This window comes from Oratosquilla oratoria, chromosome 3 (assembly GCF_046742065.1).
Source record: "Oratosquilla oratoria isolate Oo_2021 chromosome 3, ASM4674206v1, whole genome shotgun sequence".
NCBI classification, from domain to species: domain Eukaryota; kingdom Metazoa; phylum Arthropoda; class Malacostraca; order Stomatopoda; family Squillidae; genus Oratosquilla; species Oratosquilla oratoria.
Genome location: NC_134779.1, coordinates 41,117,039 through 41,143,874, shown reverse-complemented (window position 1 = coordinate 41,143,874; position 26,836 = coordinate 41,117,039). Strand labels below are relative to the sequence as shown.

The 26,836-nt window shown below is 40.3% G+C and overlaps 1 protein-coding gene across 1 annotated transcript in view; it reads left to right on the top strand.

Annotated features, from left to right (window-relative positions):
- Positions 1 to 7,161: 7,161 nt before the first annotated feature.
- Positions 7,162 to 26,836, top strand: part of LOC143022043 (ATP-binding cassette sub-family A member 9-like) — a 152,218-nt gene continuing 132,543 nt past the window's right edge. Inside the window, exons 1-2 of the mRNA XM_076179981.1 lie at positions 7,162 to 7,301; positions 21,665 to 21,833. Coding sequence (XP_076036096.1) covers positions 7,293 to 7,301; positions 21,665 to 21,833 — 178 coding nt within the window. The 5' untranslated portion in view covers positions 7,162 to 7,292. The remainder of the gene's footprint in view (positions 7,302 to 21,664; positions 21,834 to 26,836) is intronic.

The following is a 26,836-nucleotide window of genomic DNA, read 5'->3' as shown; positions in this document are numbered from 1 at the left end:
TCCTGGATGATGGGTCATCCCTGCATCCTGTCCACTGCCCTGGGTCAGAAGCAGTGTCATAAGACACAGCACATCCACAGCAAGGCCACTTCATAAATTTGTTGACCCCCCTCTCCATCCCCACACGCAGAAAAGGAGAAGATGGGGAGAAATCCCTTCGGGCTGCATCAAAATTTTTCTCATACATACCTCCTCACCCCCCATCCCCCACCCACTCCCCTCATGCATCACAGCATCATCCATACACAACCCTTCTCCATTCACCTCTATCTTCTGTCCTCTCCCATCCTTCCTCAACAGACATTCCTCTGTTTTGTAATGCCCCTTTTACCCCATCCATCCATCTCATCCTAGGATGCCCCCTCATATTCACTCCTTCCACCTCTGCCTTCCACACCTCTTTTACTAATCTTGCTTCTCTCATTCTTTCCATGTGTCCAAACCATCCTAATACTCTTTCATCAACCCTATCTCCCAGCTCCCTTTCCACCCCTGTTCTCCTCCTTACCTCCTCATTTCTCACTCTATCCAGCCTAATAACCCCTATCATACTTCTCACACATTTCATCTCAAACACATTCAAACTCCTTCTCTCTTCCTCTCTTATGTTCCATGTTTCTGCCCCATACAGTGCTGTTGGCACAATCACTCCTTCATATAACCTCCTCTTAGCATCCATTCCCAGATGTCTATTTCTCATTACACTTTTTAATCTACCAAGGCATTTACTCGCTTCTCTCAATCTACATTCTACCTCCACCCCCACTCCTCCCTTTCCTGCCACATTTGCACCCAAGTATCTAAAACTATCCACTTCCTCCAGTCTCTCACCCTTAATGCTCACTTCCAGCCTGCTGTCACTCTCTCCCCTTGTCCATCTCATCACCTTTTGCCCACATTTATCTTCAGCTTCCTTCTTTCACACACCTTCTCAAACTCTGTCACTAACTAACTCAATCTTCAATCCTTAATCCTCTGATTCAGTTACAAGCGCAGTGTCGTCAGCAAATAACAACTGGCTTATTTTCCACTTTTCTCTATTTTCTTTAACCATCTCCAACCCCTGACCCACTACCCTTGCATTCACGTCTCACAACACCCCATCCATGAATAGATTGAACAACCAGGGCAACATAACACATCCCTGAAGAAGTCCCACCTTTACCTCAAACTATTCACTCTCTCCATTTCTAATCCTAACACAAGCTCTACTACACTCGTAAAAACTCTTGACTGCTCTTAACAGCTTTCCTCCTATCCCACATATCTGCAGTACCTCCCACAGTGCCTTCCTGTCTACCCTGTTGTAAGCCTTTTCCAGATCCATAAAAGCCCAAAAAACATCCTTACCTTTTCCTATAACTTTCTCACATATCTGTTTTACCACACAAATCTGATCTACGCAACCCCTACCTCTCCTAAAACCACACTGTTCCTCACCAATTACTCCCTCTGTTCCTCTCCTAATCCTCTCTATCAAGACCCTCCCATAAGCCTTCCCAACTACTCTCAACAAGCTGATCCCTCTGAAACTACTACACACACTTGTCCCCCTTTCCCTTGTAAAGCAGAACTATACAGGCACTCCTCCAGTCCTCTGGCACTCTACCCTCTCTTAAACAAACATTAAATAACCTCACCAGCCTGTCCATCATAATTGTATCTCCTTTCCTCAGACATTCTGCATGGCATCCATCCAACCCAGGTGCCTTACCTGTTCTCATCATCTTAACAGCTGATTTCCATGCGATATCTATCACCTAGCCTAACTTCACTCTTGTTATCTTCTGCGTCATAGTGCCTAGATTGTGGGAATTCCTCAAAACTGCGAACTTCTGTTCCCTGTCTTCGACTTATTTCATCATCTATTTTGCTTTTACTGATACTACTTCTCGTGTTATAGTACCTGACGCTGAGGTGACACTTCCATCCTCCCCTGATTTATAATATCTGTCGTTCCTAATTTGTCCCAATTCCGCGTCATACTCGTAGGCATAAAATCTCTCCTATCATCCCCTACATCATGATATTTATATCTTCTGTCATCCCTATTATAATCTCTCTCTCATACCTGTGAGAATCCCTCAAAGTTATAGCTGCTTTTAGAGCTGCTTGGAGAGTTTGAACGCAGCATCTTGGATATGAAAAAAAAGAGAGAAAAAAAAAAATGGCACTGCACCGATATGCAGTGGTTTAGCAAAGGGGGGGTGGGAGGTGTAATCCGCCCCGGGCGGCACGTGCCAGGGGGTGGAATGTTGATGGGGTAAAAAAGAAAATAGAAAAAAAAGAATAATGAAAATCTAACAAAAATCTTAAATTTTAAACCAAAATGAGTTTTTAAGGTTGTAATATGGTACTGTTTTTAACCAGATTTTTCAACTGTAGCATCAGGACCGTGTCTAAAGCAAATTTTCTTAGCCTATGAATGTTTTCCTAACCTACATTCGCTTAAGACGTTATTCTAGCTTTCAGCGATTTTGTCAGCTATTTTAGAATAAATTAAATTATGACATAACGATGATGTAAATTTATGTAAATACGAGTGCCGGTAAAACCCGAAAACAGGAAGATATAACTTTATTTTATTTATTGATATAAAATGGCACAAAATTAACTAAAAATATCTAGCAAATTAATATTCGGGTTGGTCTGTGGCAGCAGCCATGTTGTAGGATCGATGGCTAGGCGAATTTTATATTTCTAGGTTCTAACCCGCCTGGGCTGATGGCCTCAAAATTCGCAACCCCCTAGGACTGCATTTATCATAAAAAAATAAACTCTTACAAATTACTCTGGAAAAAATTCTACTATTAGTAGACATGACAATGCATCATTCTACAAGTTTTTATTGCTCTACTCACCATGGTTGTCTCAGAATAATAACCAATATTTGGAGAAGATTGTGGTAGTGGCAACTCTCCGCCTCTCTGGCACAGGTGCAGCGTGGTGTTTTATCTTACACTTATATTATTTACTAATATCATACTTATTTTACACATATTACGCGTACATAACACTTATATCTGTTTTTACGTGTTTTCACTCATATTGGCTGATTATAGTTACGTATGTTTTATCACTCATTATTCAATACGCACCCACATGTGAGTTTTATACAACTATGAACATTCTTATCTTACACTTATATTATTTACTAATATCATACTTATTTTACACTTATATTACACTTATATTACACTTACATAACACTTATATTTATGTTTTATGTGTTTTCACATGTTTGACATGTTTTCACTCGTATTGGCTGATTATAGTTACGTATGTTTTATCATTCATTATTCAATACGCACCCACATGTGAGTATTTATACAGCCATGAACATTCTTATCTTACACTTATATTATTTACTAATATCATACTTATTTTACACTTACATAACACGTGTATTTATGTTTGCAGTTTTCTTGTGTTCATGCTCACAGTACTACCATAGGCCTTACCTCACGACCAAATATGGCAGCGCTACCAATGCTGGCGCGGTTTTTATTAGCGCTCAGAGTAGCTGTCCCATTTAAGGACTGTCGGACATTTGCGACACAGTCCTGTTTAAGGCCTGTCGGACTGGATGGGTTAAACAAAATTCCTAGGTTAGGAAAAATACCTAGGCTAGCAAATTTTGCTTTAGACACGCCCCAGTTTTATATCCAATGAAGATGAATATTTTAAGTTAAATATTCCTGCTTTATATCAAAGAATAATTTTACACCCCCCCCCCCCCCCATTGGTGGGGAGGGGGTAAATCTTACACCTGCCTTGGGTGGCAAAAACAGTTGCTACGCCACTGCCGATATGTAAACAAAGATAGCGAGACGATTGTGTTCCTACCAGGGCTGTGGAGTCAGAACACAATACCTCCGACTCCTGTATTTTTAGCGCCACCAACTCCAACTCCGACTCCGGCTCCTCTTCATGTAATTAACTGATTATGGCCTACATATTTTATAAAGCCTATACAACACACACACACTCCAATCTTGAGTAGACTTATATCATTATAACTGGTTTATATCAAAGAATAAATATATATGTTATAGTGTGGCTTTCCTATGTTTGACCTCTTCATTAATACTTTATAACTGAAGTAGAGACAAAAATTTTGAAAGGATATTGAAGAAAATTCAGTAAAAAAAAAGATTCTATAATGTAAGACATTTGGCATAATATATATCTTTTCAAATAAGTGATAAGTACATTTGAAAAACAAAAATACTGTTCTTTACAACAAAAGTTGAAATATAACCTTTGTAAAGGCTATACAAACCTAATAATAAAAAAAATATAATGTAAGATTTATAACTGAAGTAGAGACAAATTTTTTAAAGGGATATTGAAGAAAATTCAGTAAAAAAAAATTCTTTAATGTAAGACATTTGGCATAATATATATCTTTGCAAATAAGTGATAAGCACATTTCAAAAACAAAAATACTGTTCTTTATAACAAAAGTTGAAATATAACCTTTGTTTAATTTATTCAAGTAATACTTTGGATGTTTATTGGTCTATGTATGAATTTGAAATCCATCTTTGCACAAGGACGTTTTGGGGGTTTAGTGGAATGACCACGAAGATAAGACGATGAGATTTATTACATTTTATAAAATTATTTTTCTATATAATCTACTTATAAGGAGTGTGCACTGCATAACTCTACAGACTAAACGAAGGCCTTATAAAGTGTAAATTTAACTGGAGTCGGAGTCAGTATATTTTTACTGACTCCAACTCCAGTGACACCGTAATTGCTTCCGACTCCAACTCCACGACTCCGACTCCGACTCCACAGCCCTGGTTCCTACGATTGATCACGTGTTTAGTTGTTTGATGGCCTATGTTTCTGCTTTATCTTCAAATTTCTTATCAAGTGCTTTTCACACATCAATCTCTCTATCCAGTGAAGAAGAAAATTTATCCCTGGTCAGGCCCCCATTTGTATGTCATGTGTTGGGCCTTGTATTTGAGTTGGTACATCAAATCATAAGCTGTGATTTGAGTAGTTCCTGCAGTCAAAGTCCTAGAGCAACACTTAGCCTCTTATAATCAATTTCCAATTCACTGGACAAGAAAAGTTTGAAGTGTACTTCACTTAGTTTAATACATGAATCTAATTACAGTTTTTCTTGTACTTACAATTAAGTTGGTGTGAACAGAGCACAAATGCGGTAATCAGTAGAGCTAAAAAAAATGCCCACACATTTTTTTTATACTACAGCCATACAACACCAGTGCCGTGGCACAGGTGCCAATGTACACCAATATAACCTACCCTATTCCTATCTACCCAACTCCACACAATTTACCTGTATCTTTATTTTTGTGTGAAGAGGGCTTACAATATAGTCACTAATACTCATCTAAATTATATAAGCAATGGGGCCTAGAAGTGAGAGCCCTATTTGATTCATCATTTTGATTTACGTGCCCTCTGACCTCTGATGGCAGGAGGCCCTGATTTTGTATTCCTTCGCTGCCGGCTTCCAAGTCTTCCACGTCATCTGTGTGTGCGATGCCCGCATTCATTGTGTAACATGTCAGATGCCCGTGTCCATTGTGTAACTGTCAGTACATGACAGTAGGGCTATCTCTTTATACATCACCCTATGTTCACTTTTTAGTTCAATTATTTCATCTAATAAATTGTTGATCTCTATTTCTCACTATATATACCTGGGCTCTCTATCTATTTCTATCAATGTGCACCTCCCACAGTCCTGCTAATATGTCTGTCAGGTAGCAGTTTGTCTTTTATCAACACTCCCAAACCTTTCTCCTTTTTTGCTTGTAATGGGTTCACTTCCCAAGGAATAGTTTAAGAATGGTCCTATGCCACTGTTGCCCATTTCCAGTACTTTGCATTTTTTGGTATTGAACTTCATTTCCCATTCTTGACTCCATGCAAAAATAGTGTCTAGATCTGTTTGCAGTAGTCTACCATGCAAAAATAGTGTCTAGATCTGTTTGCAGTAGTCTACCATTCTCCTTGTTTTTCATTCTTTTCAAGATTTTTGCATCATCTGCAAACATGTTAGCATAGCTTGTTGTTCCTTCCATCATGTCATTAACATAGACAAGAAACATTTGATTATTGGTGCAAGCACTGAACCTTGTGGACTCTGCTCGTTATAGTTCTTCATCATGCCATTTAACCCTTTACTACTATCCTCATGTATCTTTCCTTCAAAAATTCTTTCATCCATTCTCATAGTTTGCCACTCAGTCCTTCAACGTGCTCCAATTTCCACATAAGTCAACTGAGATACTTTATCAAATGCCTTCTCAAGGTTGAAGTACACTCAGTCCACCAACCCCTCTCTTGTAGTGCATCAATCGTCGTTGTCGGCATGTACTCGTACCCGAATATCATAGTTTTCAGTCCCAATAGAAGGTTGAATATAGGAGGGGGTCATAATAGGTTAGTTATTGTTAAGATGGTGAGCCATCTTATGGTTCGTAAGACTAATTCGTGCCCTGAATAATCGAGGGCATTGATCACATGAATTGTGGGAGGTGGTTGTGGTTGATTTATTCTTTCTGCCTGTTGCTGTTGTTTAGCTAACAGGTTGGCTCTTCTATTCTCTTCAAAGAGGTCTGTGCCTACTTTAATTTTGCTTTTCCACTCATTCCTGTTGCCCACTGAAGCTTCAAAGGTGTTTGGGTCTATTTTAGCTTCCTTGAGGGATTTCTTGAGTTGGTGTTTAAATCGAAGCATAGGGCGGCCTCTAGGGCAATCACCTGTATTTAACACACTAAAAACTATTTTCTTTGGTAGTCTTGTGTTCTCCATGTGCACCACATGGCCAGACCATCTTATGTGGTGTTTGATGATCATGGCCTCGATGCTGGTGATATTGGCTCTTTCAAGGACTGTGCATCAATCACTCTTGAGTAAAAGCTTAAAAGTTTTGACACACTCAGCCTTCCAGATCTGAAGACAAACTGACTGGCTGTCAAAATGTTCATTTCTTGAAGTTATTTATATGTAGGTGTAGGTACATGTTATACTATATCATGTCAAATGGACCACATTCAAACACTTTTTCCACAATTTTATGCTGCCCACTACATGAATGATAACACAAAGTAGTCATTGCATAAGTTGTAAATTGATGATTACTTGCAAATGTATTATGATTACAATAAAAATGGTTAAATTGATAGATAATTTAGCTGCTTTTGTAATATCTTAATTATGATTTGAAATCAACAGGTGAATATGGAACAAAAAGGAAATTTTGGTTCATCTTTAGTGTCAACTTTTGGTGTAGAAGGAGCATGCAACAGGTATGTACTTGCTGCCATAGAATTATATGTAGGATTGTTTTTTTTTTACACATTTCATAAAAGAAAGTGTTACTTCACAGCCTCAATAAAGCAGTTGGCACCACAGAGGGGAGGGATTTAAGAGTAAGGGCCCATTTTACATCAAAATTCAGTTCCTGAAATGTGACAAGTTGGATTTTTATGTAACTTTTTTATTATTATTATTTACTTAATTGTAATATACAGGAAAGGAGCAATGATCATTGGGTCCCGTCTCCTATTCTCTACTTTTCTAACATACCTAGACTCAAATTCATACACAGTTCCAGCTTAATCTATATCCTTAATTTCCACTTATATTTAGATTTAAACTCATGTATTGAGCTTGGGCTCTATTACCTTCTAAGTTATTCCACATATTTATACATCTATATAGAAAACTGTATTTCTTCATACTCTTTCAACATGAGGTCTCTCTTAATTTATTCCTATGTCTCTTAAATCCCTCCCATCTTTAATCAGGAGTCATCTTTTCTATCAATACAATCTCTCCCCTTTAGTGACCTGAATACTGTAATCATATCACCTCTTTCTCTTTGATCTTTCAAAGTTGGCAGACCCAGTGCTTTCAGTTTTTTCTCATATAGTTTATATGCCAAGTTGGGGACCAGTTTGATTGCTGCCCTTTGTATTCTCTCAATCTTGCTTATCTTCACACTGTATGGGGACCATACTACTGACACATATTCCAGTCTTAGACGTACCAGGGTTTCATTAAGTTTTTTCATTTTCTCTTAATCCATATAGTGGAATGCCACTTTATCCACTCCAGCATGAGGTAAATTCTTGTGTGCAGCATTGGCTGCCATATGAACGATGTATCATTTTACTCTCATAAAATATAAAGTCACTGCTGTATTACTTGTTCTCTTTTACTATGAGTAATAATAAACAAAGAAAACATGATCAGACCAGTTCACAAAATCCAGGGGTAACCCATGTACAACTACAAAAAATATATATATATATAATCAAGCCGCCAATGCTGGCATCCTCATGTACCCATTCACGCCTCCTGGCGCCTACATAGGCATCATTGTACTGAAGTGGTTAATTTTTTATAGTAGTCTGTATGTCTCTCCCACAATCCTGCTGATATGTATGCCAGGTAACACAGGTTGTCTTGTAACACACCCAAGTATTTTTCATCTTTTGCTTTAGTAATGGGTCTTCCCAAGGAATAGTTTAAGGATGGCCTCTTGTCACTACTCCCCATTTCCATTAGTTTGTATTTTTTGGTATTGAACTTCTTTTCCCATTCATGGCTCAAAGCAAAAATGGTGTCTAGATTGTTTTTTTTTGTTTTTTTTAATGCATCTTTACCCAATTGTACCTCAAACCACTCACTCTCTCCATTACTAATCTTAACACAAGCTCTACTACTCTTGGAAAAACTCTTGACTGCTCGTAAAAGCTTTCCTCCTATCTCATATATCTGCAATAACTCCCACAGTGCCTTCCTGTCTACTCTGTCATAAGCCTTTTCTAGAACCATAAAAGCCCAAAAAAACTCCTTACCTTTTCCTATAGTTTTGTCACATATCGGTCTTGCCACAAAAATCTGGCCTGCACAAACCCTACCTGTCCTAAACCCACACTGTTCCTCACCAATTACTCCCTCTGTACCTCTCCTAATCCTCTCAATCAAGACCCTCCCATAAGCCTTCCCAACTACACTTAAGAAGCTGATCCCTCTGAAACTACTACACTCATACTTGTCCCGTTTTCCCTTGTAAAGTTGAACTATACAAGCACTCCTCCAGTTCTCTTGCACTCTACTCTCTCTTAAACAAACATTAAATAACCCCACCAGCCAGTCCACCATCACTGTACCTCCTTTCTTTAGACATTCTGCATGACATCCATCCAACCCAGGTGCTTTACCTGCTCTCATCATCTTAACAACTGCCTTCACTTCATTTTTTTTTATTATTATAATTATTATTATTATTATTACTATTATTATTTTTCTTTATTTCTCCATTTTCTCACATATCGGTCTTACCACAAAAATCTGATCTACACAACCCCGACCTGTCCTAAACCTACACTTTTCCTCATCAATTACTCCCTCTGTTCCTCTCCTAATCCTCTCAATCAAGACCCTCCCATAAGCCTTCCCAACTACACTTAAGAAGCTGATCCCTCTGAAACTATTACACTCATACTTGTCCCGTTTTCCCTTGTAAAGTTGAACTATACAGGCACTCCTCCAGTTCTCTTGCACTCTACTCTCTCTTAAACAAACATTAAATAACCTCACCAGCCAGTCCACCATCACTGTACCTCCTTTTTCAGACATTCTACATGACATCCATCCAACCCAGGTGCCTTACCTGCTCTCATCATCTTAACAGCTGCCTTCACTTCATCTTTTTTTTTTTTTCTCTCTCCATTTTCCTCACTCATCACAGTCCTTTTCTTAGCACTTCCCACAGTAACTATCTTTCCTTCCCTATCCTCCTTCACATTTAGCAACTCCCTAAAATACTCTGTCCGTCTTCTTTTTACTGCCTTCTCTTCAATTATCATCTCTCCATCTGCACCTTCTACCTTTTCTTCTCTATTTCATTTGCCTCCTCTTCCTCTCTTAATTTCCTCATCTTTTTATTACTTACAAAATTTTCTGTCATACTTTTACCCAATTTCACATCTGCTCTCCTCTTTGCCTCCTGTATCTTATGCTTTACTTCTCTTCTCTTTTCTGTGTACCTCTCATGTGATTCCCTCATCCTATTTTGTTACTAATCTGTGAAAGCTTGCTTGTTCTCTTCTACAACCTTCATTACTTCCTCATTCCACCACTCACTACCCTTCCTTCTATTTCCTCCCATCCTTCTTGTTCCACACACCATCTTTGCACACCTTATGACTACCTCCTTGAACCATCCCCATTCCTCCTCCATTCCTAATTCTGGTCTATCATTCACTCCCTCCCACTCCTCTCTCAGCCTCTTCCTGTACTACTCCTTTTCTTTCTTATTTAAGCAGTTCACTCTAAGCACCTCCCTACCTTTTGTCTTTTTCCTCTTTCTCCATCTATCCTCCATGCTCAACTTACCTTCCACCAAAAAATGCTCTAATATTCCCCCACTCTTGCCCCTCAGAACATGTACATTCTTAAGGGGGAGAGACTGGAGGAAGTAGATAGTTTTAGATACTTGGGTGTGACTGTAGCAGGAAAGGGAGGAGTGGAGGTGGAGGTAGAATGTAGATTGAGAGAAGTGAGTAAATGCCTTGGTGGATTAAAAAGTGTAATGAGAAATAGACATTTGGGAATGGATGCTTAGAGGAGATTGTATTTACCTAGTTGTATTTTACGGGAAGAGAGTTATGCTCATAGTGACCCGCTATCTCCCAGTTCCCTTTCCACCCCTGTTCTCCTCCTCACCTCCTCATTTCTTACTCTATCTAGCCTAGTAACCCCTATCATACTTCTCAGACATTTCATCTCAAACACATTCAAACTCCTCTCTTCCTCTCTCATGTTCCATGTTTCTGCCCCGTACAATGCTGTTGGTACAATCACTCCTTCATATAACCTCCTCTTAGCATCCATTCCCAGATGTCTATTTCTCATTACACTTTTTAATCCACCAAGGCATTTACTCGCTTCTCTCAATCTACAAGGTAGGCAAAACAAGGAAATGAATATTCAGAGAAATGGTACAGGACAGAAACAAGGGGTTGGGGGACAGCATAACAGAGAGACAGTAGCAGTATGATAAGAGTGACATCATTTCTTTGTAAGCAGAGTCCTCCTCTATCACAGACAAAATGATGTGTGCCTCTGGTCCATAGGGGCGCCCCATATAGGCCCTAATGTATCAGCTGCATGCTACTTTGCCACAACACCATGCAGTGTACAAGATGCAGGGATGACCTGTCATCCAGGAGGTACCAAGATAAGAGGGAAGGTAGAGGGTGGAAGGGAGTGGAGTGTATTGGGTGGAAATGGTTTTTATGCTTTGTTTTTTGGCTACCTCCCTTGTAAGGGGGAAAAAGCCTTGGTATATGTATGTAGTTTCTTTTTTCCTCCCTGCATATATCTACATATTCGTTTCTCCATTTGATGTATGTTTGCCATTTGGTCTTTTTGTCTTTTTTCCATCTTTTCCAGGCTGTGCCTCTTCTATCTTTAGCATCACTACACTTTTTGTTCTTTAAATTTGAACTCTATTAGTATGTGGTCACTCTTCCCAGTTGGTGTCTTGTAATTCATTTTGTCCATGATTTCAGGCTCAGATGTGAATAATAGGTCGTCTCTCGATGGTTTTTCATTGTTTCTATATCTGGTATTTTTAATGACCCATTGAGTCAATGTATAGTCAATGGTCATATATGGAACATAAGAGAGGAAAAGAAGAGGAGTTTGAATGTGTTTGAGATGAGGTGTCTGAGAAGTCTGATAGGGGTTGTTGTTGTTGTTGTTCCCTAGACTGTCCGAGCAGTCCTGTCTCCCCAAGGAATGCCACGGCCTAAACTGGGTTTTCCCACAAATCCTTTATGGAGTGTATGTTGTGTTGTTTGCTTGCATGATTGTGCATAATGCAGTCTTCCATGACACATTGAATAGTATGGGGTGAAGTGTTACATCCTGGGCATTTGTCCACAATGTGGTCATCCAGTCTCTTCTAGTAGCTTAGAAGGGCTGGGTGGTGGCCACATTGCAGTCTGGCCAGGTGGACTCAGTCCAATCGTGGGAGAGAGGATTCAGAGAGATGGATATCGGGGGTCTGGCATGCAGCAATGTGTTGTCTTTTAGTATGTTAATGGAGCAGTGAGTGATGTGATAATGAATATGTTTCTGGAGGCTGGTATTTGGTGGTTGTGGAGGAAGAGAAGAGAGTATTTGTGTGTGATATAGATATTTGGGTGTTTTTTTATATTTCTTGGTGTGTGTGGGTGTTCTGCTATGTAGTGTAGTGGGTGTGCTGTGTTTATGGAGGCTGCAGCAAGTGTTTGTGTGCCTCTCATGTCAAGGTGATCTTTGACTTTGAGGACTTTTGTTTCATAGTGTAGGTGATGTGTATGTGCAGTCTGTAATTGTTTTTAATGCTTTGTTTTGTATGGTCTGAAGGGTGTTGAGGTGTCTCTCACTGAGGGTGCCCATGCTGGACTTGAATAATTCATCACTGATCATATGCATTGTTTGTACATGCAGTAAACTTCCACTTATCCGAACTCAGTTTCAGAGGGATCAGCTCAAGGACCACCTCGACATGAGAGGCACACAAACACTTGCCACAGCCACCACAAACACATCACACCCGCTACACTACATAGCAGAACACCCACACACACCAAGAAACATTAAAACAACACCCAAAGACCTGTATCTCACACAGATACTCTCTTCTCTTCCTCCACAACCACCAAATACCAGCCTCCGGAAACATATTCATAATCATATCACTCACCGCTCCATTAACACACTAAAAGACAACACATTGCTGCATGCCAGACCCCCTGATATCCACCCTTCTGAATCCTCTCTCCCACAAAAGGACAGAGTCCACCTGGCCAGACTGAGGTGCGGCCACCACCCAGCACTTCTAAGCTACCAGAAGAGGCTGGATGACTGCATTGTGAACAGCTGCCCAGGATGTAACACTTCACCCCATACCATACAACACATAATGGAAGACTGCATTATACACAATCATGCATGCAAACAACACAACATACACTCTATAAAGGATTTTGTGGGAAAACCCAGTTTCGGCTGTGACATTCCTTGGGGAGAGGGGACTGCTCGGACAGATAGTCTAGGGAACGATGACAACAACAACAACATACATACATACATACATATACCAAGGCTTTTTCCCCATTACAAGGGAGGTAGCCAAACAGGAAAAGGCATAAAATCATTCCCACCTATTCCATCCCTGAATACACTCCACACCCCTCCACCCTCCCTCTTATCTTAGCACCTCCTGGATGACGGGTCATCCCTGCACCTTGTCCACTGCCCTGAATCAGAAGCAGTGTCTCAAGACACAGCACATCCACAGCAAGGCCGCTTCATTAAATCGGCGACCCCCCCCCCTCTCTGAACCCCCCCCATGCATAAAAGGAGAAGATGGGGAGAAATCCCTTCAGGCTGTGTCAGATTTTGCTCACACATACTACCTCACCCCCCATCCCCACACCCATTCCACCTCATGGATCACATCATCCATATATAACCATTCTCCCCTGTCTTCTGTCCTCTCCCGTCCTTCCTCAACAGACATTCCCCTCTTCCCCAAAGCCCCCTTCACCCCATCCATCCACCTCATCCTAGGACGTCCCCTCATGTTCACTCCTTCCACATCTGCCTTCCATATCTCTTTTACTAGTCTTTCTTCACTCATTCTTTCCATGTGTCCAAACCATCCTAATACTCTTTCATCAACCCTCTCTCCCAACCCCCTTTACACCCCTGTTCTTCTCCTCACCTCCTCATTTCTCACTCTATCCAGCCTAGTAATCCCCATCATACTTCTCAGACACCTCATCTCAAACGCATTCAAACTCCTTCTCTCTTCCTCTCTTATGTTCCATGTTTCTGCCCCATACAGTGCTGTTGGCATAATCACTCCTTCATACAGTCTCCTCTTAGCATCCATTCCCAAATGTCTATTCCTCATTACACTTTTTAATCCACCAAGGCATTTACTCACTTCTCTCAATCTACATTCTACCTCCACCTTCACTCCACCTTTTCCTGCCACATTTGCACCCAAGTATCTAAAACTATCCACTTCCTCCAGTCGCTCTCCCTTAATGCTCATTTCCAGTCTACTGCCACTTTCACCCCTTGTACATCTCATCACCTTACTTTTACCCACATTTATCTTTAGCTTTCTTCTATCACACACTCTCCTAAACTCTGACACCAACTTCCTCAATCCCTCCTCCGATCCTGCCACAAGCGCAGTGTTGTCTGCAAACAACAGCTAGCTTACCTCCCACTTTTCTCCATTTTCTTTAACCATCTCAAATCCCTGACTCACTACCCTTGCATTTACCTCTTGCACTACCCCATCCATGTATAGGTTGAACAGCCAGGGCGACATAATGCATCCTTGACGAAGTCCCACTTTTACCTCGAACCACTCGCTCTCTCCATTTCTAATCTTGACACATGCTCTACTACCCTCATAAAAACTCTTGACAGCTCCTAGAAGCTTTCCTCCTATCCCGTATATCCGCAAAACCTCCCACAGTGCCTATCTGTCTACCCTTTCGTAAGCCTTTTCCAGATCCATAAAAGCCCAAAAAACATCCTTCCCCTTTCCTATAGCTTTCTCACATATCTGTCTTACCACAAAAATCTGATCTACCTGTACACAACCTCTACCTGTCCTAAATCCACACTGTTCCTCACCAATTACTCCCTCTGTTCCTCTCCTAATCCTCTCAATCAAGATCCTCCCATAAGCCTTCCCAACTACACTTAACAAGCTAATCCCTCTGAAACTACTGCATAGGTGTCATTAATAATGGGGGTTAGTAGGGTGTCGTAAGTAAAGGTGTTAGTTGCTATCCTTAGGCTTTGGAGTTAGTCATTCTTATTGAGGTTAGTCATATGGTTGGTGGGTATGATTAGACATGGTATATATATGTTAGCTTATGGGTGATATAATAAGGGTCAGTTATAATAAAGGGGGTTTAATGGGTTAGTCTGGTGGCATTTGGCATTTTCGTGGCGATATCCTGTTTTGTCTGATTTCTGCCGCGTTAGATGTTTGTTCTGGGAAAGCAAGAGGGGAGTCTCGCTATGTTGCAAGCATGTGGATCATGTGCGTGGTAGGTGATGGTTAGTAATGGTTACATTGCCTCCCCGACCTTTTGAGGTACGTCCATGTACCTTGGGTTAAGGTTGTGACTGGGTTTTGGCATACATAATTACAAAAATTAAGATATGATAATTTGTTAAGTTGCTGGTGGGAGATATTGACTTGTAAATGTTGATTTGAATGAGTAAAAAAAGGGATGGTTTTACGTATACAGTATTATCATATCTTGAATGTTTTCAATAAAGCTATGTCAATATTACACTTGTATATTCTCTTTCCAATGAGAATGAATTTGTAATTTCACTTGGGTTCTTTCTCTGTTCGTATGTCAAATTTGATAGTGTAGGTGCCATTTTTGTTGCTGCTCTTTGGATTTTTGTTGTTGTGCTAGGTGCCAGTAGTGTTGTAGCATACTCTAGTTTAAGTCTTATTAGTGCAACCACTATGTTCTTTACAATTTCTTCCTCCACATAGTCGAAGGCCACTTTCATTGATCTTAATAAGTTAAGAGTCTCTACAAATAATTTATTGACATGTTTATCAGGTGTCAAGTGACTTGAGATAATCACTCCCAGGTCTCTTTCTGAGTTGACTTTTTTAACTTCCTTGTCGCCATTTTTGTATTGACCCGATATTCTATTTTTTACCATCTGGGGTATTGGCTTCTTGTTATTGTGGCAAAGTAGCATGCAGTTGATACTTTAGGGTCTATATGGGGTGCCCCTACGGACCAGAGCCACACATCATTTTGTCTATGATAAAGGAAAACTCTGTTCATAGAGAAATGATGACACTTATATACTACAACTGTCCCTCCGTTATGCTGTCCCCCAACCCCTTGCTGCTGTCCTGTACCATTTCTCTTAGTATTCATTTTCTGTGGTGGGGGAAAAGAATACTGCCACCAAGTATTTCCACTTGGATTGTAAGAGGCGAGAAGAAAGGGACGGGGATTGGGACTAGACATCCTTCTCCTTGTAGCCCCACAGGGGACATTCCTAAACAAAAATATAAAGGCATAAGAGGGTCTGGGAGTTTTCCGACCAGCACCCTAAGGTTTGGGTCTTTTAATGTGCGTGGATGTGGTACAGATGAGAGTAAAAGGGAAGAGATAAGTAGTATGTTTGTGAGAAGAAAGATGGATGTGTTGGCTTTGAGTGAAACTAAGTTGAAAGGGAAGGGTGAGTTTAAGTTTGGGAGTGTAAGTGGGAGGTTATCAGGAGTGAAGAGAGGGCAAGGGAGGGAAGGGGTGGCTATTCTAGTAAGTGAAGAGATAGGTAAACGTGTAATGGAGTGGAAGGAGGTTTCCTCAAGGATAATGTGGATGAAGGTGAAACTAGGAAAGGACATGTGGGTCTTTGTAAGTGCATATGGGCCTGGCAGTGAGAAGAGTGTAGAGGAAAGGGAGGCCTTTTGGATAGATTTAAATGAGTGCATAGAGGATTTGGGGAGAAATGTCAATGTAATAGTACTGGGAGACCTTAATGCTAGGGTAGGAAAGGGTCCAATTGATGGAGTGGTTGGGAAATATGGAGTTCCAGGAAAGAATCGTAGTGGAGAGTTGATGGTGGAAATGTGTATAGAGAGTTGATGATAGCAAATACAGTGTTTCGGAAGAAAGTCAAGCATAAGTACACATGGGAGAGGGTGGTGGAGGGAAGGGTGGTAGATAGAGCATTGATGGATTATCTAGTGGTAAATAGGATTATGATAGGAAGAGTTAAGGATGTACATGTGCTAAGGGGAGAGGATGGGGGAATATCAGCTCATTTTTTGGTGGAAGGTAAGTTGAGAGTGGAGGATAGATGGAGAAAGAGGAAAGGGACAAAAGGTAGGGAGGTGCTTAGAGTGAACTCTTTAAATGAAAAGGAAAAGGAGAAGGAGTACAAGAAGAAGCTGAAGGAGGAGTGGGAGGGAGTGAAGGATAGAGTGGAGCTAGGTGTGGAGGAGGAATGGGGATAGTTCAAGGAGGGAGTCACAAAGTGTGCAAGGATGGTCTGTGGAACAAGAAGGACAGGAGGAAATAGAAGGAAGGGTAGTGAATGGTGGGATGAGGAAACAAAGAAGGTTGTAGAAGAGAAGAAGTGAGCTTTCACAGATTGGTTACAAAATAGGACGAGGGAGTCATATGAGAGGTACAAAGAAAAGAAAAGAGAAGTAAAGCAAAAGGTAAAGGAGGCAAAGAGGAGAGCAGATGTAAAATGGGGTAAGAGTAGGAGAGAAAATCTTGAAAGTAATAAAAAGATGTTTTGGAAAGAAATTAAGAGAGGAAGAGGAGGCAAATCAAGTAGAGAAGAAAAGGTAAAAGGTGCAGATGGAGAGATGATAATGGAAGAGAAGGCAGTAAGGGGAAGATGGTCAGAATATTTTAGGGAGTTGCTAAATGTGAAGGAGGTTAGGGAGGGAAAGATAGTTGCTGTGGGAAATGCTAAGAAAATGACTGTGATGAGTGAGGAAAATGGAGGAGAAATAAGGAAGGATGAGGTGAAGGCAGTTGTTAAGATGATGAAAGCAGGTAAGGCACCTGGTCTGGATGGATGCCATGCAGAATGTCTAAAAAAAAAGGAGGTACAGTGATGGTGGACTGGCTGGTGAGGTTATTTAATGTTTGCTGGAGAGAGGGTAGAGTGCCGGAGAACTGGAGGAGTGCCTGTATAGTTCCACTTTACAAGGGAAAAGGGGACAAGTGTGAATGTAGTAGTTTCAGAGGGATTAGCTTGTTAAGTGTAGTTGGGAAGGCTTACGGGAGGATCTTGATTGAGAGGATTAGGAGAGGAACAGGAGTAATTGGTGAGGAACAGTGTGGATTTACGATGGGTAGAGGTTGTGTAGATCAGATCTTTGTGGTAAGACAAATATGTGAAAAAGCTATAGGAAAGGGGAAGGATGTTTTTTGGGCTTTTATGGATCTGGAAAAGGCTTACAATAGGGTAGACAGAAAGGCACTGTGGGAGGTTATGCAGATATATGGGATAGGAGGAAAGCTTCTAGGAGCTGTCAAGAGTTTTTATGAGAGTAGTAGAGCTTGTGTCAAGATTAGAAATAGAGAGAGTGGGTGGTTCGAGGTAAAGGTGGGACTTCGTCAAGGATGCGTTATGTCGCCCTGGCTGTTCAACTTATACATGGATGGGGTAGTGCAAGAGGTAAATGCAAGGGTAGTGGGTTAGGGATTGGAGATGGTTAAAGAAAATGGAGAAAAGTGGGAGGTGAGCCAGCTATTGTTTGCGGATGACATTGTGCATGTGGCAGGATCGGAGGAGGGATTGAGGAAGTTGGTGGCAGAGTTTGGGAGAGTATGTGATAGAAGAAAGCTAAAGATAAATGTGGGTAAAAGTAAGGTGATGAGATGTACAAGGGGTGAAAGTGGCAGTAGACTGGAAGTGACCATTAAGGGAGAGCGACTGGAGGAAGTGGATAGTTTTAGATACTTGGGTGCAAATGTGGCAGGAAAAGGTGGAGTGAAGGTGGAGGTAGAATGTAGATAGAGAGAAGCGAGTAAATGCCTTGTTGGATTGAAGAGTGTAATGAGGAATAGACATTTGGGAATGGATGCTAAGAGGAGACTGTATGAAGGAGTGATTGTGTCAACAGCACTGTATGGGGCAGAAACATGGAACATAAGAGAGGAAGAGAGGAGGAGTTTGAATGTGTTTGAGATGAGGTGTCTGAGAAGTATGATGGGGGTTACTAGGCTAGATAGAGTGAGAAATGAGGAGGTGAAGAGGAGAACAGGGGTGGAAAGGGGGTTGGGAGAGAGGGTTGATGAAAGAGTATTAGGATGGTTTGGACACATGGAAAGGATGAGTGAAGAAAGACTAGTTAAAGAGGTATGGAAGGCAGATGTGGGGGGAGTGAACATGAGGGGACGTCCTAGGATGAGGTGGATGGATGGGGTGAAGGGGGCTTTGGGGTAGAGGGGAATGTCTGTTGAGGAAGGACAGGAGAGGACAGAAGATAGGGGTGAATGGAGAATGGTTGTATATGGATGATGTTGTGATCCATGAGGTGGAATGGGTGTGGGGATGGAGGGTAAGGTAGTATGTGTGAGCAAAATTTGACACAGCCTGAAGGGATTTCTCCCCGTCTTCTCCTTTTATGCATGGGGGGATGGAGAGGGGGGGTCACCAATTTAATGAAGCGGCCTTGCTGTGGATGTGCTGTGTCTTGCGACAGTGCTTCTGACCCAGGGCAGTGGACAGGGTGCAGGGATAACCCGTCATCTTGGAGGTGCTAAGATAAGAGGGAGGGTGGAGGGGTGTGGAGTGTATTCAGGGATGGAATGGGTGGTAATGATTTTATGCCTTTCCTTTTTGGCTACCTCCCTTGTAAGGGGGAAAAACGTTGGTATATTTATGTATGTATGTATTCTATTTTTGCTTTTTCCAAATTCCATTATACTACATTTCTTAATGTTCAAGTTCATTTCACACCTCTGACTCTATTCTTATATTTTGTCCAAGTTTTCTTGTATTATTTTACAATGTTATGTGTATAATTAATGATTTAGGGGTGTTTTATAAGATATGGTAATAGAATTTACGGATGTATAGTACAGTAACAACTTACGTTCATTTTCAACTTATGTTCAGCCGTTCGGAACGTAACTAAAACGTAAGTTGAGGAGCGTCTGTATTGGTACTATGTGTCTTTCTAATCTTGCAATACCTTTCCTTCTTAGAGTGAAAAGTCTATTATCTCGTATAATTTGTCCGTCAGTTCGCCTATACACTCTTTCAGTATTCAATTTGCAATTCCATCTTGTACATATGATTTCTTAACATCTAGGTTTTTTATTTGGTCTCTTATTTCTTTCTGTGTTACCTTTATTTCCTTCATTTTTCGGGATGTTTCTCGTTGTCTATCTTCCCAAATGTGTGAGCTCTCAATTGTAAAAACAGACCTGAAATGTCTGATCATAACTTCTGCCATTTCTGTGTCATCTGTATATTCTTTATTTCCTTCACTCAGTTTTACAATTTCGTGTTTGTCTTTTAATTGATCATTTACATATCTGTAGAAGAGTTTAGGTTGATCCTTACATTTATTTATAATATCTTTTTCGTAGTTTTTTTTTCTTTCCTGTATATATTCACATATTCATTCCTAAGTTTTATATATGTTTGCCATTTGGATTGTTTTTTTTCCATCTTTTCCAGGCTTTGTCTCTTCTGTCTTTAGCCTCACTGCATCTTATGTTATACCAACACTTTATATGAATCTCTTTTCTTCTTATTTGGTACATATTTATCAATTCCTTCCTTGTACTTTTCTTTGAATATGTTTCATTTGTCTTCCATCTTTATTTCCTCTTGGGAGAATTTATCCCAGTTTGCGTTTTGGAAAAATTGTCTAAGTTTTACAAAATCTGTTTTGTTGTACATTAATCTTCCTTCTCTGTGTTTATCAATCCTTCATACATCTTTTTGTCTTTTTAATTCAAACTCTATTAGTATATGTCACTCTTTCTAATTGGTGTTTTATACTCCATTTCGTTCACGATATCTGGTTCAGAAGTTAATATTAAGTCTAGTTTCAATGGTTTCTCTTTGTTTCTATATCTAGTATTTTGAAATGAAATGCCTGAAAAGTATGATAGGGGTTACTAGGCTGCATAGAGTGAGAAATGAGGAGGTGAGGAGAAGAGTGGGTGTGGAAAGGGAGTTAGATATGGTTGATGAAAGAGTATATTGCAATCTTGAGTGTATCAGGGTTTCAATGAGTTTTTTCATCATCTCTTCATACATATAATTGGATGCCACTTTAATCTATTGTAGTAGTCCATATGTCTCTCCCACAGTCCTGCTGATATGTCTGTCAGGTGACAGGTTTTCTTTTATCAACTCCTTCAAGTCTTTCTCCTCTTCTGCTTTTGTAATGAGTTTCCTGTGTGTGTGTATGTAAATTCTGTATGGTAAATAAAATAATTCTGTGGTATTTTCAACCATTCATCATGCATAGTTATCACATTTGAATGCATGGGATTTGTACCTTTCATGTGGGACAGCATACAGGCTTTGTCTATACAGTGGGTACAGTTGTCTGACTTATCCCTAATACATGGCCAGTCATTGATGCCTTTTCTTCCTTGTCCTTACACTTGATTATGTCCTATTTTAATGAGGGGGGGGGTTGATCACTACTGTTGCTAAGAAGCTTTCTGTGCCCATGAATAAAAGGTTTAAAAAAAAATGCCATTTATCTGTCTATAGATAGACTCTAGCTGCCCTAGATGCAACCACCACACAGACACTGAGGACCTTATTCTACACTGACCACATCTCATTGTGTCCAGACAACACAAGATCTCTTTTTATTTATGGTCTAAACAAGTGACTGGGGCCAGTTACCTGTGAACTGTGGGGTTCATGCAAGAGAGACCTGGGGCATTGGACTGATTGCTGTTAATATTATCATTTTTATGCCATGCTCTAGGAACATACAGAAATACTGTACAATTTAAAAAGAAATAAAATTTCATCTTGTTTTACTAAGTTCATTAGTTTATATATATATTTTTTTTCATTCTTTTTTCTGCAGGTATCTCATTTGGATGCTGCTGACAATAATGGATGTGGGTTAGATGGGGAAGCTAATCCAGATTTTGAGCCAGTTTCAGTAGATTTGAGAGGGAAGGAAGCAGTGAAGTTGAGCAACATCCAGAAGACATTCAAGTCACGTGGGAAGGAGCCAGTACAAGCTGTAAAAGGTTGGTGTTTAATTTCATCATTATCAGCTGTTATCCACATACTAATATCTCTTTCTTACCCACAGTGCTTAGTGACTTTATACAGAAAAATGTGAGAAAGGAGAGTTGAGAGTAAATGTGGACAAAAGTAAAGTGATGAGATATATGAAAAATGATGATGGTAGTAGCTTGCATGTGAATGTTAAGGGTGGAGAATTTTAAGTATATGGAGTCAGTTGTAGTAGTCATTGAAGGAATGAATGTGGAAGTGAATTTCGGAATAAGTGATTCAAATGAATGTCAGGTCTGAGTGGTATGAAAAGTGTTATGAGAAATGGATATTTGGGAGTGAATACAAAGAGAAGATTCTATATATATCCAAGGGGTTCCTTCTCTCTTATAAGGCTTATAAGGGAGGTAGTCAGTCAAAGAAACCCACTCCCACCCATTCCACTTTCATCCACAACTCTTGTTTCCCTTTCATCCTATCTCCTCATGGATGAAGGGTCATTACTATCTCCTACCTACTGTCCCAGAAGAAGATTATGTAAATCAATACATTACCCCCAGCTCTCTCTTGCAGGAGACCCACAGTTCCCAGATAACTAGTAATAGCCATTGGGTTGGCCCATAAGTCACTCAAGGAAGAAATATTGTATTGTTTCCTGGGTAGGATGAGGCACTTGGTGTCTTCTGTGTAGTGATTGCATATGGGACAGTTTTTTTCTGTGGCCAGGCATTCTCTGTTTTGGTATTGTGTTAAAGCTGGATGATTAATGAGGAGGATGGTCAGTTGTAGCAAGTAGATCTAGATGCTGTATTTGCATGAAACCTAGAATGGAAAATGAATTTCAATACCAAAAAATGCAAACTATTGGAAATGGGCAGTAACTTAGAAAGACCATCTTTGAATTATTCCTTGAGAAGTGAATCCATTACAAAAGTAAAAGAAGAGAAAGATTTGGGAAAGTTAATAAAAGAGAATCTGTCACCTGATAGACACATCAGTAACTTTATGGGAGAGATAAGAGGATTGCTTCAGAATATTAAGGTGGCTTTTTACTGTATGGATGAAAAGATGATGAAAAAACTCATAAAAGCCTTTATCTATCCAAGACTGGAATATACATCACTTGTATAGTCCCCACATAGAGTGAAAGATATAACCATTATTTAGAGGATACAAAGGGTAGCAGCGAAACCGGTTCCCAACCTGCCAGGTAAGCCATTCAAGGAGAGACAGAACCCTTAGATCTGTCCACATTGAAAGATTGAAGAGGAAAAGGTGACTTGATTACACTGTTCAGACTGCTAATGGAATTAGTCTTCAGTGACAGAAGAGATCTCTTGATTAGTGATGGGAGGGATTAATTAATGAGGGCATGAGAAAAAATTGTCACAAAATGTCTAATAGATGTGAAGAAATGCAGTTTTCTGTATAATTTAACTGTATCTATGTATATACTATTAGGGTTCTTCATCATGAGGAAGGTAACTTATCAAGGCATGCAAGGGTGGTGGGTCAGGGATTGAAGATGGTTAAAGAAAATGGAGAAAAGTTGGAGGTGAGCCAGCTGTTGTTTGTGGACAACACTGCACTTGTAGCAGGATCAGAGGAGGGATTGAGGAAGTTGGTGACAGAGTTTGGGAGTGTGTGAAAGAAGAAAGCTGAAGATAAATGTGGGTAAAAGTCAAGTAATGAGATGCACAAGGGGTGAAAGTGGCAGCAGACTGGAAGTGAGCATTAAGGGAGAGTGACTGAAGGAAATGGATAGTTTTAGATACTTGGGTGTGAATGTGGCAGGAAAGGGTGGAGTGAAGGTGGAGGTAGAATGTAGATTGAGAAAAGTGAGTAAATGCTTTGGTGGACTAAAAAGTGTAATGAGGAATAGACATTTGGGAATGGAGGCCAAGAGGAGTATGTATGGAATGATTGTGCCAACACCACTGTAAGGGGCAAAAACATGGAATATAACAAGAGGAAGAGAGAAGGAGTTTGAATGTGTTTGAGATGAGGTGTCTGAGAAGTATGATGGAGATTACTAGGCTGGATAGAGTGAAAAATGAGGAGGTGAGGAGGAGAACAGGGGTGGTAAGGTAGTTGGGAGATAGGGTTGATGAAAGAGTATTGGGATGGTTTGGACACATGGAAAGAATGAGTGAAGAAAGACTAGTAAAAGAGGTATGGAAGGCAGATGTGGAGGGAGTGAACATGAGGAGGCAACCTAGGATGAGGTGGATGGATGGGGTGAAAGAGGCTTTGGGGAAGAATGGGAATGTCTGTTGAGGAAGGAAGGAAGAGGACAGAAGACAGGGGTGAATGGAGAATGGTTGTATATGGATGATGTTGTGATGCATGAGGTGGAATGGGTGGGGGTTGAGGTAGTATGTATGAGAAAAATTTGACGCAGCCCGAAGGGATTTCTCCCCGTCTTCTCCTTTATGCATGGGGGGAACGGAGAGGGGGGTCACCGATTTAATGAAACAGCCTTGCTGTGGATGTGCTGTGTCTTGCAACACTGCTTCTGACCAGGGCAGTGGACAAGGTGCAGGGATGACCCATCATCTGGGAGGTGCTAAGATGAGAGGGAGGGTGGAGGGGTGTGGAGTGTATTCAGGGGTGAAATGGGTGGGAGTGATTTTATGCCTTTTCCTTTTTGGCTACCTCCCTTGTAAGGGGGAGAAAGCCTTGGTATATGTAAGTACATTATTTTAATCCTAATTAAATATATGTACAATTTATGTCCAAGTGGACGTAGAACCATTAGACAAGAAATAATGATCAATACTGCAGTCTGTGGTATCATGTTTCATCCGTTGGAGTCGAAACGGCAGCATGGGCTGAAAGGTAATCCAGAGATAAATGCTCTTTGACCCTGCTTGACCTAAGAGATGAGGTCCTGAGTTGGGTCAGTACACCAACTCTTCTTCCGTGTGTGCAACTGTGTGCACTGGTGCTGGCTGGAAGAATTGCTTGTAGACTGTTGGTATGCAAATATGTGCAACAAAACTGAAAAAGTATTGCTAATAAGAGACAGGCTTATAAGAAATACATGTGCTCAGATGCACCAAATGACAATCAAAGTTATGTAATAATACAGAGAGATTTAAAAAAGACAATAAAAAAATGAAAATGACAATACGAAATGAATATTACTGATAAATCCAAAGAGAATCCCAAAGAATTCTACAGTATAGTTACATTAGAGATAAAAAGGTTATTAGGAATCACATTGGCCCACTATTATCTGCTGACAGTCAACTTGAATATTCAAATGAATGTGTGATATTTTAAACAACTATTTTAGCTCAATATTCATAAACAAAATACCTCAAAGTGAACTCCATACTGAAACCTGTGTGAAAAGTCTAGGATGATCTTGCTATGGTAAATATAACAAAAGAAAAAATTAAAAGGTGTATAGAAAAACTCAAAGTTAAACATCAGGCCTGATTGTTGGCATCCAAGAATGTTAAAGGAAATTAAAAATTATATTTTTCTTCCATTAGAAATTATTTTCAAGAAATCCATCATATCTGGTGATGTCCCAAGAGAATGGAAGTTAGATAACATTACTCCCATATTCAAAAAAGGTTACAAAAAGAAACCAAATAACTACAGGCATATAAGCTTGACTTCGGTTGTAGGAAAAATGATAGAAACTATCACCAAAGATACTATCAAACATCATTTAGAAAGTAACTGTTTGACAAAAGATAGCCAACATGGATTCAGTCAGAAATGTTCTTGTGTGACTAACTTACCCAAATTCTACAACACAGTCTCATCACAAATTATGACAAAAGAAACAACATAGATATATCTAGACTTTGGGGTAAGAGTATGACAGAAAATTTTGAAAGTAATAAAAAGATGTTTTGGAAAGAAATTAAGAGAGGAAGAGGAGGCGAATCAAGTAGGGAAGAAAAGGTAAAAGGTGCAGATGGAGAGATGATAATGGAAGAGAAAGCAGTAAGGGGAAGATGGGCAGAATATTTTAGGGAGTTGCTAAATGTGAAGGAGGATAGGGAAGGAAAGATAGCTGCAGTGGGAAATGCGAAGAAAATGAGAGTGATGAGTGAGGAGAATGGAGGAGAAATAAGGAAGGATGAGGTGAAGGCAGTTGTTAAGATGATGAAAGCAGGTAAGGCACCTGGTCTGGATGGATGCCATGCAGAATGTCTTAAAAAGGGAGGTTCAGTGATGGTGGACTGGTTGGTGAGGTTATTTAATGTTTGCTGGAGAGAGGGTAGAGTACCAGAGGACTGGAGAAGTGCCTGTATAGTTCCTTCCTCTTTACAAGGGAAAAGGGGACAAGTGTGAATGTAGTAGTTTCAGAGGGATTAGCCTGTTAAGTGTAGTAGGGAAGGCTTATGGGAGGATCTTGATTGAGAGGATTAGGAGAGGAACATAAGGAGTAATTGGTGAGGAACAGTGTGGATTTAGGACAGGTAGAGGTTGTGTAGATCAGATCTTTGTGGTAAGACAGATATGTGAGAAAGCTATAGGAAAGGGGAAGGATGTTTTTTGGGCTTTTATGGATCTGGAAAAGGCTTATGATAGGGTAGACAGAAAGGCACTGTGGGAGGTTATGCAGATTTATGGGATAGGAGGAAAGCTTCTAGGAGCTGTCAAGAGTTTTTATGAGAGTAGTAGAGCTTGTGTCAGGATTAGAAATGGAGAGAGTGAGTGGTTTGAAGTAAAGGTGGGACTTCGTCAAGGATGCGTTATGTCGCCCTGGCTGTTCAACTTATACATGGATGGGGTGGTGCGAGAGGTGAATGCTAGGGTAGTGGGTCAGGGATTGGAGATAGTTAAAGAAAATGGAGAAAAGTGGGAGGTGAGCCAGCTGTTGTTTGCGGACGACACTGCGCTTGTGGCAGGGTCGGAGGAGGGATTGAGGAAGCTGGTGGCAGAGTTTGGGAGAGTATGTGATAGAAGAAAGCTAAAGATAAATGTGGGTAAAAGTAAGGTGATGAGATGTACAAGGGGTGAAAGTGGCAGTAGACTGGAAGTGAACATT